The sequence below is a fragment of the Pristiophorus japonicus genome, chromosome 11, assembly GCF_044704955.1.
Source record: "Pristiophorus japonicus isolate sPriJap1 chromosome 11, sPriJap1.hap1, whole genome shotgun sequence".
Lineage (NCBI taxonomy): Eukaryota > Metazoa > Chordata > Chondrichthyes > Pristiophoridae > Pristiophorus > Pristiophorus japonicus.
In genome coordinates this window covers 151760784-151775456 of record NC_091987.1, presented here as the reverse complement: position 1 = coordinate 151775456, position 14673 = coordinate 151760784, and the positions used below count along the sequence as shown (strand labels likewise).

The following is a 14673-nucleotide window of genomic DNA, read 5'->3' as shown; positions in this document are numbered from 1 at the left end:
TCCTCCCCAAATGCATTACCTCACACTTATCTGGATTGAATTCCATTTGCCACTGTTCTGCCCACCTGACCAGTTGATCGATATCTTCCTGCAGTCCACAGCTTTCTTCTTCATTATCAACCACACAGCCGATTTTAGTATCGTCTGCTAACTTCTTAATCATACCCCCAACATTCAAATCCAAGTCATTGCTGTATACCACAAAAAGCAAGGGATCTAGTACTGAGCCCTGCGGAACCCCACAAAAACAATTAACCACCATCACCCTTTGCTTCCTGCCTCTGGGCCAATTTTGGATCCAACTTGCCACTTTGCCCTGGATTCAGTGGGCTTTTACTTTCGTGGCCAGTCTGCCACGTGGGACCTTATCAAAGGCCTTTCTAAAATCCATGTACACTACATCATACACACTGCCCTCATCAACCCTCCTGGTTACCTCCTCGAAAAATTCAATCGCGTTAGTCAGACACAAAGCCTTGCTAAAATCCGTATCAGGTTGCGAAAGACGCTGTAGAAATGTCTTTCTTTCTTCCTTCCTTTGAGTGCAGTTCCCTGCTGGCTGAGCGAGACTTTCCCCTGGGTGTTTAACAGTACCAGCCGTGTCTCAGTGGTGTGACTGGTCAGGAGGTCGTGGGTTCAAGCCCCATTCCAGAGCCTTGAGCTTGTCACCCAGCCGACACTCCCGTTGCGGTAATCAGGGAGTGCACTGCTTGGGACTTATCACCTTCCCAGATCCGGCTCGGTGCCCTGCAACTCGAAGGCTGACCCCTGCACCGGCGTCCCCTGTCAGACGGAAGCCTGCTCAGGCAGGCTGAGCATTACCACAAACTGACAGGGGACAGTCATAAAACTGGCCCGGCAAAGCAGCTTTGCACTAGTTCCACTCTTATTGAACGATACAGCACAGAATGAGCCAGCCAATCAGTCCCACTCCCTCACTCTTTCTCCAGAGTCCTGCAATTCTTTCCTCTTCAAGTATTAGGGGTTGGCCATTTAGGATTGAGATGAGGAGAAACCTCTTCACTCAGAGGGTGATGAATCTCTGGAATTCTCTGCCCCAGACTGTGGATGCTCAGTTGTTGAGTATATTCAAGACAGAGATCGATAGATTTTTGGATATTAAGGGGATCATGGAAAATGGGGAGTGGGAGGGAAAGTGGAGTTGAGGTCGAAGATCAGCCACGATCTCATTGAATGGCGGAGCAGGCTCGAGGAGCCAAATGGCCGATTCCTGCTCCTAATTCTGATGTTCTTATTGTGACAATTCCCGTTTGAAAGTTACTATTGAATCTGCTCCCACCGCCCTTTCAGGCAGTGAGTTTCAAATCACAACTCGCTGCCTAAACATTCATTCTCCTTATCTCTCCTCTGGTTGTTTTGGCAATTACCATAAACCCGTGTCCTCTGGTTACCGACCCGCCTGTCACTGGAAACAGTTTCTCATTATTTACTCCACCAAAACTTTTCCTGATTTTGAACACAAAGCAGTGCCCAAACAGGGTCTTTGCACCCTCAGATTACAAGTCTAATAGTCTAACCAACTGAACTATCTAAATTAGTTCTAACTGCGTGTTTTCCCCGAGTATCAAGGCCTTCGGTATTTCTGCCATCCCAAAAGTTTGAGAGTTAACAACACTTGTATTTATATAGCGCCTTTAACGTAGTGAAACGTCCCAAGATGCTTCACAGGGGTATTGAGATTTTTTTTTTTTTTTTTTTTAATTAAAAATATTTGACACCGAGCCGCATAAGTAGAAATTAGCACAGGTGACCAATAGCTGGGTCAAAGAGGTAGGTTTTAAGGGGCATCTTGAAGGAGGAAAGAGAGGTAGAGGGGCGGAGAGGTTTAGGGAGGGAGTTCCAGAGCTTGGGGCCCAGGCAACAGAAGGCACGGCCACCAATGATTGAGTGATTATAATCAGGGATGCTCAGGAGGGCAGAGTTAGAGGAGCGCTGACATCTCGCTAAGTCAGTAATGCAGTGCTGAGCAAAGATCTAAGAACAAGTCAGTTTTCTAACAACGAGCCAGTTCTAAAGGTCTGGTATGGGTTATTGAGGGAGTGCCTGTATTTGTAACTAACTACAGCAGGGATGGCTCTCAGTTTACCAAAGACAGGGAGCAAAGCAAAAATATTTAGAGGAGAACAACTCTTTGATTGCCTTAGGAACAGACAGGAGGAGACGATTCAGCCCCTCGAGCCTGTTCCGTCATTCAATGAGATCATGGCTGACCTGCGACCTAACTCCATATATCCGCCTTTGGCCCATATCCCTTAATACCTTGAATAACAAAATCGATCAATCTCAGATTTAAAATTAAGAATTGATCGAGCATCAATTGCCGTTTGAGGAAGACAGTTCCGAACATCTAACACACTTTGTGTATAGAAGTGTTTATTAATTTCACTCTTGAAAGGATCTGGCTCTAATTTTTAGACTCTGCCCCCTAGTCCTAGACTCCCCAACCAGCAGAAATAATTTCTCTCTATCGACCCTGTCTGTTCCCCTTCATATCCTGAAACCTTTGCTCACATCACCCCTTAACCTTCTAAATTCCAGGGAATACAGCCCTAAGTTGTTTAATCTCCCCTCGTAACTTAACCCTTGGAGTCCGCTTCATTTAAATAATAATTGCGGGTGCAGGCATTTGCTGAAACACTGAGGAGAAGGAAAGCAGATCTGGGCTGTAAAGCATTGTTGGTCTTGGGAGCCAGTCTGTGTGGATACAAACCATTGCAAGGAGGAGAGCTGGGTCAGAGTATGATCAGCATCTGCGAGCACAACTATACTGAAAACATGGGTGGAGCAACCCTGTACGCACTAATGAACACAACTTGCATTTATATAGTGTCTTTCATGACCACTGGACGTCTCAAAGTGCTTTACAGCCAATGAAATACTATTGGAGTGTAGTCACTGTTGTAATGTAGGAAACGCAGCGGCCAATTTGTGCACAGCAAGGTCCCACACACAGCAATGTGATGAGCAGATAATCTGTTTTTTTGTCATACTGATTGAGGGATAAATGTTGGCCCCATGACACCGGGGATAACTCCCCTGCTCTTCTTCCAAAAATAGTGCCAAGGGATCTTTTACATCCACTTGAGAGAGCAGACGGAGCCTCGGTTTAACGTCTCATCCGAAAGATGGCACCTCCGACAGTGCAGCACTCCCTCAGTACTGCCCCTCTGACAGTGCGGCGCTCCCTCAGTACTGCGGCCCCTCCGACAGTGCGGCACTGGAGTGTCAGCCTGGATTTTTGTGCTCAAGCCCCTGGAGTGGGACTTGAACCCACAACCTTCTGACCCAGAGGCGAGAGTGCTGCCCACTGAGCCACAGCAGACCCCGCCCTGTGGGACTTGGCCCAGAACAACTTGGCTGGCCCGAAATCTTCATTAACCTGCACTGACCTGGAACGTAGCTGGGGGAGGAGATTAAGATCTCATTATCGGGCTTCATGTTCTTTATACGTCTGGCTTCTACGGGATGGTTGAATCGAAAGTAGTTTGATTGGCCCAGACACAGAATGCAACCTGCAATAAATCAGAGCAAAAAGAGAGTTATCAATTGTCCTGTGTGAGCTCTGTCTCCTGGGACCCCCTTCACTCACTTTCCAAGCCCTGAAGAGCACATGAGCAGTAATACTTTGGGATGAACCTGCACCTATCAGATTGCAGCACCAAACCAGGCAGGACACGGTGTGGAACCTGGTGGGGCAGCTCAAGGCTGGCACCTCCGGCCATCAACGGTACTGGTGTCTATCAGGCTTGTGACAGGAGAGGATGGGCATCAGATCTGTCCCACCACAGGTGGGGGTGGGGGGGGGGGGGGGGGGTGAGGGGAAGCTTGTCCCTCCACAGACCGGCCCGCTCCATGCTTGGTGGGGGGCAGTGGATCAGGAATCAGGGGGACACTTCATCTAAATAATAATTGGAGGACAGAATCGTCCCCCATTGCGGTGTGGAAGGTTTTCCAGTGTAAATCACACCCGAGTGACATGGGCGGCCAAGGGTGGTAGATGATAGACAGACAGACACAGCCCGCACAAACCCTGCAAAGGGACATTGATCGATTAAATGAGTGGGCAAAACTGTGGCAGATGGAGTTCAGTGTGGGAAAGTGCGAGGTCATCCAGTTTGGACACAAGGAAGATAGAGCAGTATATTCTAAATGGAGAGAAGCTGGGAAGTGTGGAGGAGCAGAGATATTTAGGGGTCCTAGTACAGAAATGAGTAAAAAAAAACATTCTATCAATCATTCTGATAGAATGGCCGAATAGGCTAGAGGGGCTGAATGGCCTCCTCCTGTTCCTGTGTATCTATGATCCCGTTGGACTGTGGAGCCGGGCTGTTCTGGATCCTGTAGAGACCAGGACCACAACACATATCCGAGTCACGATATCCCGCATTGCATTCTGTCACCCACGACCTCCCCCACCCCCGTTATACTGTTGGAAGATCTCGGCCTCCCCCTGCCTCCAGTTATACTGTTGGATGATCCCGGCCTCCATCGCCGCCACCCCCGCCGCCCCACCCCCTCCCCACACTGAGCACCTCATCCGTTAGTTACGCCAACAACGCAATCCAAATTGGGGTTATGTAATAGTTATTTGGGCAGCAAGATGCGTGCGAAGCGGGCAGGGAGGGAATCCTGCAAGTTACCGTTCCTGGCACACAAGCAACATTGACAGACCCAAATCACGGCTCGGTTTTGCGCGAAGTAACTTGCAGCGGGTTGAGAAGCGTGGCTCGGGGGGCACTAACCTCGAATCCCCCTCAGACGTACGTCTGCCATGCAAAGTCCCGCGTGGCCAGCGTTAACTGACAACGGTTACCTTCTGCTTGGAAAGAGCCACCGGGAGCCAAGGGTCTGGCTCTGCGAATCGGGAGGGAGACAGAACTGTTGCTTCGTGTCGTGTCGCCCAGAGTCTTTGTGAGCACGGTTTATTATTCCTACACACAGCCACAGACATCTGGAAAGCATTCAATCTTCTTTAGACGCACCAGATGTTCGCTCTCTCGCTCACTCACACATTCCCTTTGCCAAGTTCACGTTTAAACTTCAGTTTCGGGGGGTTTGAAGCCGCAACCATTACAATCTGTACAGTTAGTGCGAAATGCAGGAGAATTCCTAAGATGTTGGATTGCCCACACATTTCCCAAACAGGCTCGGAGCTTAAAGCAGTAAGGCAGCGTGACAGGAGGATCATGGAATCCCATCCAGCGCCATATTTAGGCAGAGACAAAGGAAAACATATTATGAATGTGGCCCTGCAGTGATTCACTCCTTCAGCTCTCCAGTCACAAGGATTATTCTCTGCCTCAGAAACACTGGCCCAGCATTTTGCTGCCAAAATAACAGGGCATTTAATGGTGCTCATCGCTATTAATGTGTACAGTTCAGCAGCTTGTGGCGAGGAAGAGATACCCCGTGAATTGCCACAAGTTGCTGGATGATTTGCGCCTTCCAAAAACAGCAGCTCACCTTCACCCCCCCACATTCATTGACAATTAAACGCACCGCAGAAAGTTAGGGCTAGTACTTAACAACGTAAGCACCCTTTTAATGAAACCATCTATGTCAGTGTCAGCTGTGGATCAGTGGGTAGCACTCTCTCTCACCTCTTGGCCAGAAGGTTGTGGGTTCAAGTCCCACTCCAGTGACATGAGCATACAAATCTAGGCTGACACTCCAGTGCAGCGCTAAGGGAGTGCTGCACTGTCGGAGGTGCCGTCTTTCGGATGAGACATTAAACCGAGGCCATGTCTGCTCTCTCAAGTGGATGTAAAAGATCCAATGTCACTATTTGGAAGATGAGCAGGGGAGTTATCTTCTAGGTCCAATATTTATCCCTCAAATCAGCATAACAAAAAAAACAATAATTTGGTCATCATCACACTAGCTGTGTGTGGGAGCTACTGTGTTTCCCACATTACAACAGTGACTACACTCCAAAAGTACTTCATTGGCTGTAAAGCTCTTTGGGACATCCAGTGGTCATGAAAGGCGCTATATAAATGCAAGTCTTTCTTTTTTCTACAGATGATGAATTATTGTTAGAGATTTGTAAATTTTAAATTTTTTACACTTCTTTTCTTACTTTTCCCATCTGTCCTTTTTTTTCCCCCCTCGCTCTTATTCCAATCTTTCTTCCCTCTCTATTTCTCTCAGTACCTGATTTGACGCTAATTCACCCGATTTCCTTCTCCGTCATTCCTCTGTTTCGTTCTCAAACCTTAAATCCCAGTGGTTAAGGTGATAGACTGTTGGTCCACGGTTCAGTGAGGTCCCAGACGCCCCGCTGCCCATCGCCTGCCCCGTTATCAGCTCGCCCTCCCGGCTACTTGTGACACAAAAATATTGAGCCAAGGGTGCAGGAAAAAGTCTCACGGGGCTAACGGCCGCGAAATGCCCCACTCCAGCAAAATCTGGGCCCAATCTACCGGTGGTAAATAACACAAGAGAGAAACTAAATTATACAGGGCTGGATTTTGGGCTTTGCTGATTTCGGGCAGTAATGGCGGTGGGGCGGTAAAGTTAGCGCCCGGGAACAGTTTGCACCTCAATCAGTAACATTGGGCAGCTAGGCCCCGAGTATGGGGCACAGCGCTAAGGGAGGCGTACACCTCTCTCAGGCCGCTAGGCCGGCTGAGCATGGGAAAATCCCGAGCTAAACAGCCGGCCCGGGAGTGCTCTGAGAGAGGCCTGGGGAGAAAAAAACCCTGGAAAATACCCTCACCAAAAATATCCCTAATACATTGTGATTTATGTTGACGTGGCATGGGCAAAGAAAAGCCAATCAGACTTACCCAAGATGGACGTTACTTACCTCGCTGCGGCCGGTATAGATCGGACCGTCCGCTTTCATAGGCAGTCCCAGCAGCGGGCGCTCTACGGACGCTACGGGTCAGGTGGGAGCCAAAAATCGATCCGGTGTCGTAACCAGGGGCGTTGTACACCGGCTCACCTCTCCCGGGCGGTAATGCTCCGCGCCCCCGCCGAAACCGGCCCCGAAAACCCCGGCAGGGCACCAGAAACTGGCTGCCCGCCCGGAAGAGCTCCCTGCCGCTATTGCCACCCCTCCGGGGCGCAAACAGGGGACATATAAAACCGAGAACCCAGTGGTCCAGCTTGTAGGAACTACAGTAACAGTGAGACAAGGCAAGGCAGTGTGCGAGGAAGGGGAGCACAACTCACGGGTTTAACGCCAGCGAGTCACAGCTCATTCCCCACCCCCACTCCGTCCAGATGGTGGATTCCAGAGCCGTGGACAAAGGCCAACGTCTTTTGGGCCACAGTCAGAATTCAGTGGGAATGTGAAGAAATAGCAGAGTTACAGGAAACTATTTAAATGACGTTCAGACATGAAACACTGACACGGCTCAGGGTTAAACCCCCGAGACAGGGGTACAAGCAGGTCCTAACTCTGCGTTAATATTCAATAAACCACGTCCTAACTGTGCACTAATATTCAATAATCCAGGTCCTAACGGCTTTGATGAAAGTGTTGCTGGAGCTGTTTCAGACCCGATAAATGCAGCAGAGAGACCCTGGTTCTTGAGTTATCACGTGAGAGCGTGCTACACTTGGGGAGGGAGGGAACAATGAGAAAACCCGATGTTGAAATCCAGGTGAAATGTCAGATATGTTCTACAAACAGCACATTAAACAAAAAAAAGTTAAAGTAAACTTACTTATCTTGGTTTAAATCCATACAATAAAAACTGTGAAAATGACCTTTGATAAAGTCAATCTCATTTCTTTTGTGAAGTCAGATTGAAGAAGCACTATTTGAAGAAGAGCAGGGGAGTTTTCCCGAATGTCCTGCCCAGTATTTATCCCTCAAATCGACGGTCATGTTGCTAGGGGCCAAATAAATTACCATGTCTAATGCCCGAAACAGGTGCCAAGCAACACAGGACTATACGCATGCTATAGACAGAGCTAAGTGATCCTACAATCAACAGATCAGATCCAGGCTCTGCAGTCCTGCCATATCCAGTTGTGAATGGTGGTGGACCATTAAACAATTAATGGGAGGAGGAGGCTCCATGAATATCCCCATCCTCAATGATGGCGGAGCCCAGTATGCAAGTGCAAAAGACAAGGCTGAAGCATTTGCAACCATCTTCAGCCAGAAGTGCCGAGGGGATGATCCATATCAGCCTCCTCCTGTGGTCCCCACCATCACAGAAACCAGTCTTAAGCCAATTCGATTCACTCCACGTGATATCAAGAAATGGCTGAGCGCATTGGATACAGCAAAGGCTATGGCCCCGACAATATCCTGGCTGTCGTGCTGAAGACTTGTGCTCCAGAACTAGCCGTGCCTCTAGCCAAGCTGTTCCAGTACAGCTACAACACTGGCATCTATCCGACAATGTGGAAAACTGCCCAGGTATGTCCTGTCCACAAAAAGCAGGACAAATCCAATCTGGCCAATTACCGTCCCATCAGTCTACTCTCAATCATCAACAAAGTGATGGAAGGTGTTGTCGACAGTGCTATCGAGCGACACTTACTCACCAATGACCTGCTCATTGATGCCCAGTTTGGGTTCCGCCAGGACCACTCGGCTCCAGATCTCATTACAGTCTTTGTCCAAACATGAACAAAAGAGCTGAATTCCAGAGGTGAGGGGAGAGTGACTGCACTTGACATCAAGGCAGCAGTTGACAGAGTGTGGCATCAAGGAGCCCGAGTAAAACTGGTCAATGGGAATCAGGGAAAAAACTCTCCACGGGCTGGAGTCATACCTAGCACAAAGGAAGATGGTTTTGATGGTTGGAGGTCAATCATCTCAGCCCCAGGACATCACTGCAGGAGTTCCTCAGCGCAGTGTCCTAGGCCCAACCATCTTCAGCTACTTCATCAATGACCTTCCCTCCATCATAACATCAGAAGTGGGGATGTTTGCTGATGACTGCACAGTGTTCAGTTCCATTCACAACTCCTCAGATAATGAAGCAGTCCATGCCCACATGCAGCAAGACCTGGACAACATTCAGGCTTGGGCTGATAAGTGGCAAGTAACATTTGTGCCACACAAGTGCCAGGCAATGACTATCCTCAACAAGCGAGAGTCTAACCACTGCCCCATGACATTTAACGGCACTACCATCGCCAAATCCTTCACCATCAACATCCTGGGGGTGACCATTGACCAAAAACTTAACTGAACCAGCCCCATAAATACTGTGGCAACAAGAGCAGGTCAGAGGCTGGGTATTCTGCGGCGAGTGTCTCACCTCCTGACTCCCCAAAGCCTTTCCACCACCTCCAAGGCACAAGTCAGGAGTGTGATGAAACACTCTCCTCTTGCCTGGGAGAGAGCAGCTCCAACAACACTCAAGAAGCTCAACACCATCCAGGACAGTGCAGCCTGCTTGATTGGCACCACTTCCTCTTCCGACCAGATCACCGCGACCTCAGGAAGCACCTCCCCCCCCCGGACAGGCAGTTTAAAGGCAGCGGCTGTGGCTGGATACTCCGGGTGGTGGGTGGGTGGGGGGGGGGGTGGTCGATAGTCCGGTGAGAGGGGCGGGGGGGGGGGGGGGCTTGGTGACTGCGACGAAGTGGAACCGGGCAACTGCATTCGACATCACAGGAAAGCAGCGAAGTGATTGGTTGGCGAGTTCTCTCTCCTTTCTTGCTTAATTAATTAATTAACCAACTGTTTACTACATAGCAGTTGTGTGTGTTTTACTAAGGGTTATAATATTGGTGAGAGTAAAACTAAGACTTAATTAATTAAATACAGTAACATAGCAGGATAGGCAGTGTGTCAGTGCTGCAACATGTGGGAGCTGGTGGACCCCACTGAGGTCCATGGTGGCCTGCAGTAAGTGTCTGCAGCTCGAGGAACTCCGGCTCCGTGTTGATGAGCTGGAGTCTGAGCTGCAGACACTACGACACATCAGGGAGGGGGAGAGTTACCTGGACACTGTGTTCCAGGAGGTAGTCACATCCCTTAGGTTAACTAACTCAGATTTGGTCCGTGGTCAGGGACAGGAGGGTGTGACTACGAGTGAGGAAGGTATGGGGACCCAGGATGTAGTGATGGAGGAGCCTCGGCCCTTGCTCTTGTCCAACAGGTTCGAGGCTCTTACTCCCTGTGTGGGCGAGAGCAGGGACTGCAGGGAGGATGATCAAACTGACCACAGCACCGTGGTACAGGGGGCCATTCAAGTGGGGGGAGTAAAAAGAAATGTTGTAGTGGTAGGGGACAGTATCATTAGGGGGATAGATACAATTCTCTGCAGCCGAGAGCGTGAGTCTCAAAGGCTGTGTTGCCTGCCCGGTGCCAGGGTTAAGGACATCTCCTCAGGGCTGGAGAGGAACTTTGAGAGGGAGGGGGAAGATCCAGTTGTCGTGGTCCATGTGGGTACCAACAACATAGGTAGGACAAAGAAAGAGGTTCTGCTGAGAGAGTATGAGCAGCTAGGGGCCAAATTAAAAAGCAGAACCACAAAAGGTAAAAAATCTCTGGATTACTACCCGAGCCACGAGCAAATTTGCATAGGGTAAAGAAGATCAGAGAGTTAAACACGGGGCTCAAAGAATGGTGTGGGAGAAATGGGTTTTGGTTCCTGGGACACTGGCACCAGTACTGGGGTAAGAGGAAGCTGTCCCATTGGGACGGGCTCCACTTAGACCGTGCTGGGACTAGGGTCTTGGTGAATCAAATAACTCGGGCTGTAGAGAGGGCTTTAAACTAATTAGTGGGGGGGAGGGTTCAGGTGAACATAAATGTAAAAAGTCAAAGAACAAGGAGAAGGCAGTAAATCAGGGTAGCACTGGGGGAAATGAAAACTGGGGAGGTCCCAGCAGATTGGAAAACTGCAAATGTAACACCCCTATTTAAAAAAAGGAGGCAGACAAAAAGCAGGAAACTATAGACCAGTTATTCTAACATCTGTGGTTGGGAAAATGTTGGAGTCTATTATTAAAGAAGCAGTAGCAGGAGATTTGGAAAAGCATAATTCAGTCAGGCAGGGTCAACATGGATTTATGAAGGGGAAATCATGTTTGACAAATTTGCTGGAATTCTTTGAGGATGTAATGAACAGGGTGGATAATGGGGAACCAGTGGATGTGGTGTATTTGGACTTCCAGAAGGTATGTGACAAGGTGCCACATAAAAGGTTACTGCACAAGATAAAAGTTCACGGGGTTGGGGGCAATATATTAGTTAACCAATCCTCTATCCATGCTAACAGAAAACAGAGTGTAGGGATAAACGGTTCATTCTCGGGTTGGCAATCAGTAACTAGTGGGGTGCCGCAGGGATCAGTGCTGGGACCCCAACTATTTACAATCTATATTAATGACTTGGATAAAGGGACAGAGTGTAACATTTGCTGACGATACAAAGATGGGAGGAAAAGCAATGTGTGAGGAGGACACAAAAAATCTGCAAAAGGACACAGACAGGCTAAGTAAGTGGGCAACAATTTGGCAGATGGAGTATAATGTTGGAAAGTATGAGCTCATGCACTTTGGCAGAAAAAAATCAAAGAGCAAGTTATTATTTAAATGGAGAAAGATTGCAAAGTGCTGCAGTACAGCGGGACCTGGGGGGTACTTGTGCATGAAACACAAAAGGATAGTATGCAGGTACAGCAAGTGATCAGGAAGGCCAATGGAATCTTAGTCTTCCTGATCACTGCAAAGGGGATTGCGTATAAAAGCAGTGAAGTCTTGCCACACAGTTATACAGGGGATTAGTGAGGCTACACCTGGAATACTGCGTGCAGTTTTGGTTTCAATATTTCAAAAGGATATACTTGCTTTGGGGGGCAGTTCAGAGAAGGTTCACTAGAGTGATTCGAGATGAGGGGGTTGACTTATGAAGAAAGGTTGAGCAAGTTGGGACTATACTCATTGGAGTTCAGAAGAATGAGAGGTGATCTTATCGAAACATACAAGATAATAAAGGGGCTCGACAAGGTGGATGCAGAGAGGATATTTCCACTCTTAGCAGAAACTAAAAAGCATAGTCTCAGAATAAGGGGCCGCTCATTTAAAACTGAGATGAGGAGGAATTTCTTCTCTGAGGGTTGTAAATCTGTGGAATTCATTGAATATATTTAAGGCGGAGACAGACAGATTTTTGAGCGATAAGGGAATAAAGGGTTATGGGGAGCAGGCAGGGAAGTGGAGCTGAGTCCATGATCAGATCAGCCATGATCTTATTAAATGGTGGAGCAGGCTCGAGGGGCCGTATGGCTGACTCCTGCTCCTATTTCTTATGTTCTTGTGTAATAAGGTCCCCTCTCAGCTAAAAAGTACTTGGATGTGCACCTGAAGTGCCATGACCTACAGGGCTACGGACCACGAGCCGGAAAGTGGGATTAGGTTGGATAGCTCTTGGTCAGCCGGCTGATCGACACGATGGGCCGAAGTGGCCTTCTTCCGTGCTGTATGGCTCAGAGACATGGACCATGTACAGTAAACAACTCAAGTCGCTGGAGCAATACCACCAACGATGTCTCCGCAAGATCCTTCAAATCCCCTGGGAGGACAGACGCACCAACATTAGCGTCCTCAACCAGGCCAACATCCCCAGCATTGAAGCACTGACCACACTCGATCAGCTCCGCTGGGCAGGCCACACTGTCCGCATGCCAGACACAAGACTCCCAAAGCAAGCGCTCTTACCGGAACTCCTTCACGGCAAACATGGTAAAGGTGGGCAGCGGAAATGTTACAAGGACACCCTCAAAGCCTCCCTGATAAAGTGCAACATCCCCACCGACACCTGGGAGTCCCTGGCCAAAGACCACCCAAAGTGGAGAAAGTGCATCTGGGAGGGCGGTGAGCACCTCGAGTCTCATCGCCAAGAGCATGCAGAAATCAAGCACAGGCAGCGGAAGGAGCGTGCGGCAACCCAGTCCCACCCTCCCTTTCCTTCAACGATTATCTGTCCCTCATGTGACAGGGACTGTGGTTCTCGTATTGGACTGCTCAGCCACCAAAGAACTCACTTCAGGAGTGGAAGCAAGTCTTCCTTGATTCCGAGGGACTGCCTATAATGACATTTCTATGATTCTAAGTGTACATCATTGCTACACACAGGAATAGTGCACACAGCTCCTCGCTCAGACAGACTGAATCCCCCCCTCCACACATTCCCCCACTGCTTCTGTCATCCCAGCAAGGCTAACAGAAAGGAAAGCACGCAACTTCTCACACACACACACACACAGGTCAACAAACGCTTCCTGCAGCTTTACACTGGGCTGCATCGCAAGCCGACAGCAAGGGGCTGCTCACTGGTTTGTTTGAAAGGAAACCAATGGCGTTTCTCAACAAACCAGCTCAGACTAAAGTCAGAGCAAGGCACTGTTTGGGAGAGATCACCATCCTCCGTTAAAAGGATTTTAAAACACTCTGGTCACACTCTCTCACACTCACACACAAATCCCTGCCTTTCCCTCCCCACCAGCAGTCTGCCCACAATGAAGCGCTCAGTTATAATTGTGCAGGGCTCTGAGTGTTTAGCGGCCAGCGCCTGTCCAACGCTGGCTTGGGTTGAGTCCAGCTGTTACAGTGAAGCACTGACCTCCATGCCTGCCCCAGGCTCGATGGCTTCACGCGCTGTCCCTGGGGCCGCAGACAGCCAGGGGCACGGCACGACCTCCCTCAGCCCCAGTCTCTGCATGTTCTGGGAGCAGTTTGTCAGGGAGAGGCCTCACCTCCTCCACCGGACTGTACTACCCGTCACCGCAGGGGAGGACCCGAAACCCCCCCACCACAAACCCAGCCCCCGACACCCAACGCAGGCTCCCTCCTGACCCCGTGCTGAGTCTGTCCTGGGACCTGGTGTGAGCAGTTCTCTTTCAATCTGGGAAAGCAACTCCCGGTGTGGAAATAGAGACAAGGGCGTTGTTGGTCGTAAACTGTCTGCTAACTAATGGAACATTCTGAAGTTCCTGGAGTACCTTTAATCCTGTCACTGCAAAACACTCGTTTATTAAACACAGCCAGTTCCTCATTACAAGCCCCTTAACTTGCTGAAAAGAATGTGTGTAATCCGATAATTAATAGCTGTTGCTCTCATTAGGCCCATACCTACACAGTCAAACGCTGAGCCATACACAACATTCCAGGGGAAGTATCCCTCAAGCCACAGAGCTCTCCCTCACACACTCCCTCCCTCAGACACTCCCTCCTTCAGACACACCCTCCCCCAGACACTCCCTCCTTTAGACACACCCTCCCCCAGACACACCTTCCCCCAGACACTCCCTCCCTCAGACACACCCTCCCTCAGACCCACAGACCCCCTCCCTCAGATACATACTCCCTCAGATCTCCTCCCTCAGACCCTCAGACCCCCTCCCCCAGACACACCCTCCCTCAGACACACCCTCCCTCAGACCCCCTCCCTCAGACACACCCTCCCCCAGACACACCCTCCCTCAGACCCCCTCCCTCAGACACACCCTCCCTCAGACCCCCTCCCTCAGACACACCCTCCTCCAGACACACCCTCCCTCAGACACATCCTCCCTCAGACCCACTCCTTCAGAAACTCCATCCCTCAGACCCTCAGACCCACTCCCTCAGACCCCTTCCCCCAGACACACCCTCACTCAGACCCACAGACCCCCTCCCTCAGACACACCCTCCCTCAGACCCACAGACCCCCTCCCTCAGACACATCCTCCC

General features: G+C 49.7%; 1 protein-coding gene across 4 annotated transcripts in view; it reads right to left on the bottom strand.

Annotated features, from left to right (window-relative positions):
• The window catches only part of phldb2b (pleckstrin homology-like domain, family B, member 2b), a 457175-nt gene that overhangs the window by 377750 nt on the left and 64752 nt on the right, over nt 1-14673 (bottom strand). For 2 of the 4 annotated variants that reach the window (XM_070894178.1, XM_070894179.1), the window contains exon 6: nt 3411-3533. In XM_070894178.1, the coding sequence (XP_070750279.1) occupies nt 3411-3533 (123 nt within the window). Of the gene's footprint in view, nt 1-3410; nt 3534-4834; nt 4947-13564; nt 13697-14673 lie in introns of those variants that run through there. The other 2 variants (XM_070894180.1, XM_070894181.1) reach the window with 2 other exon arrangements.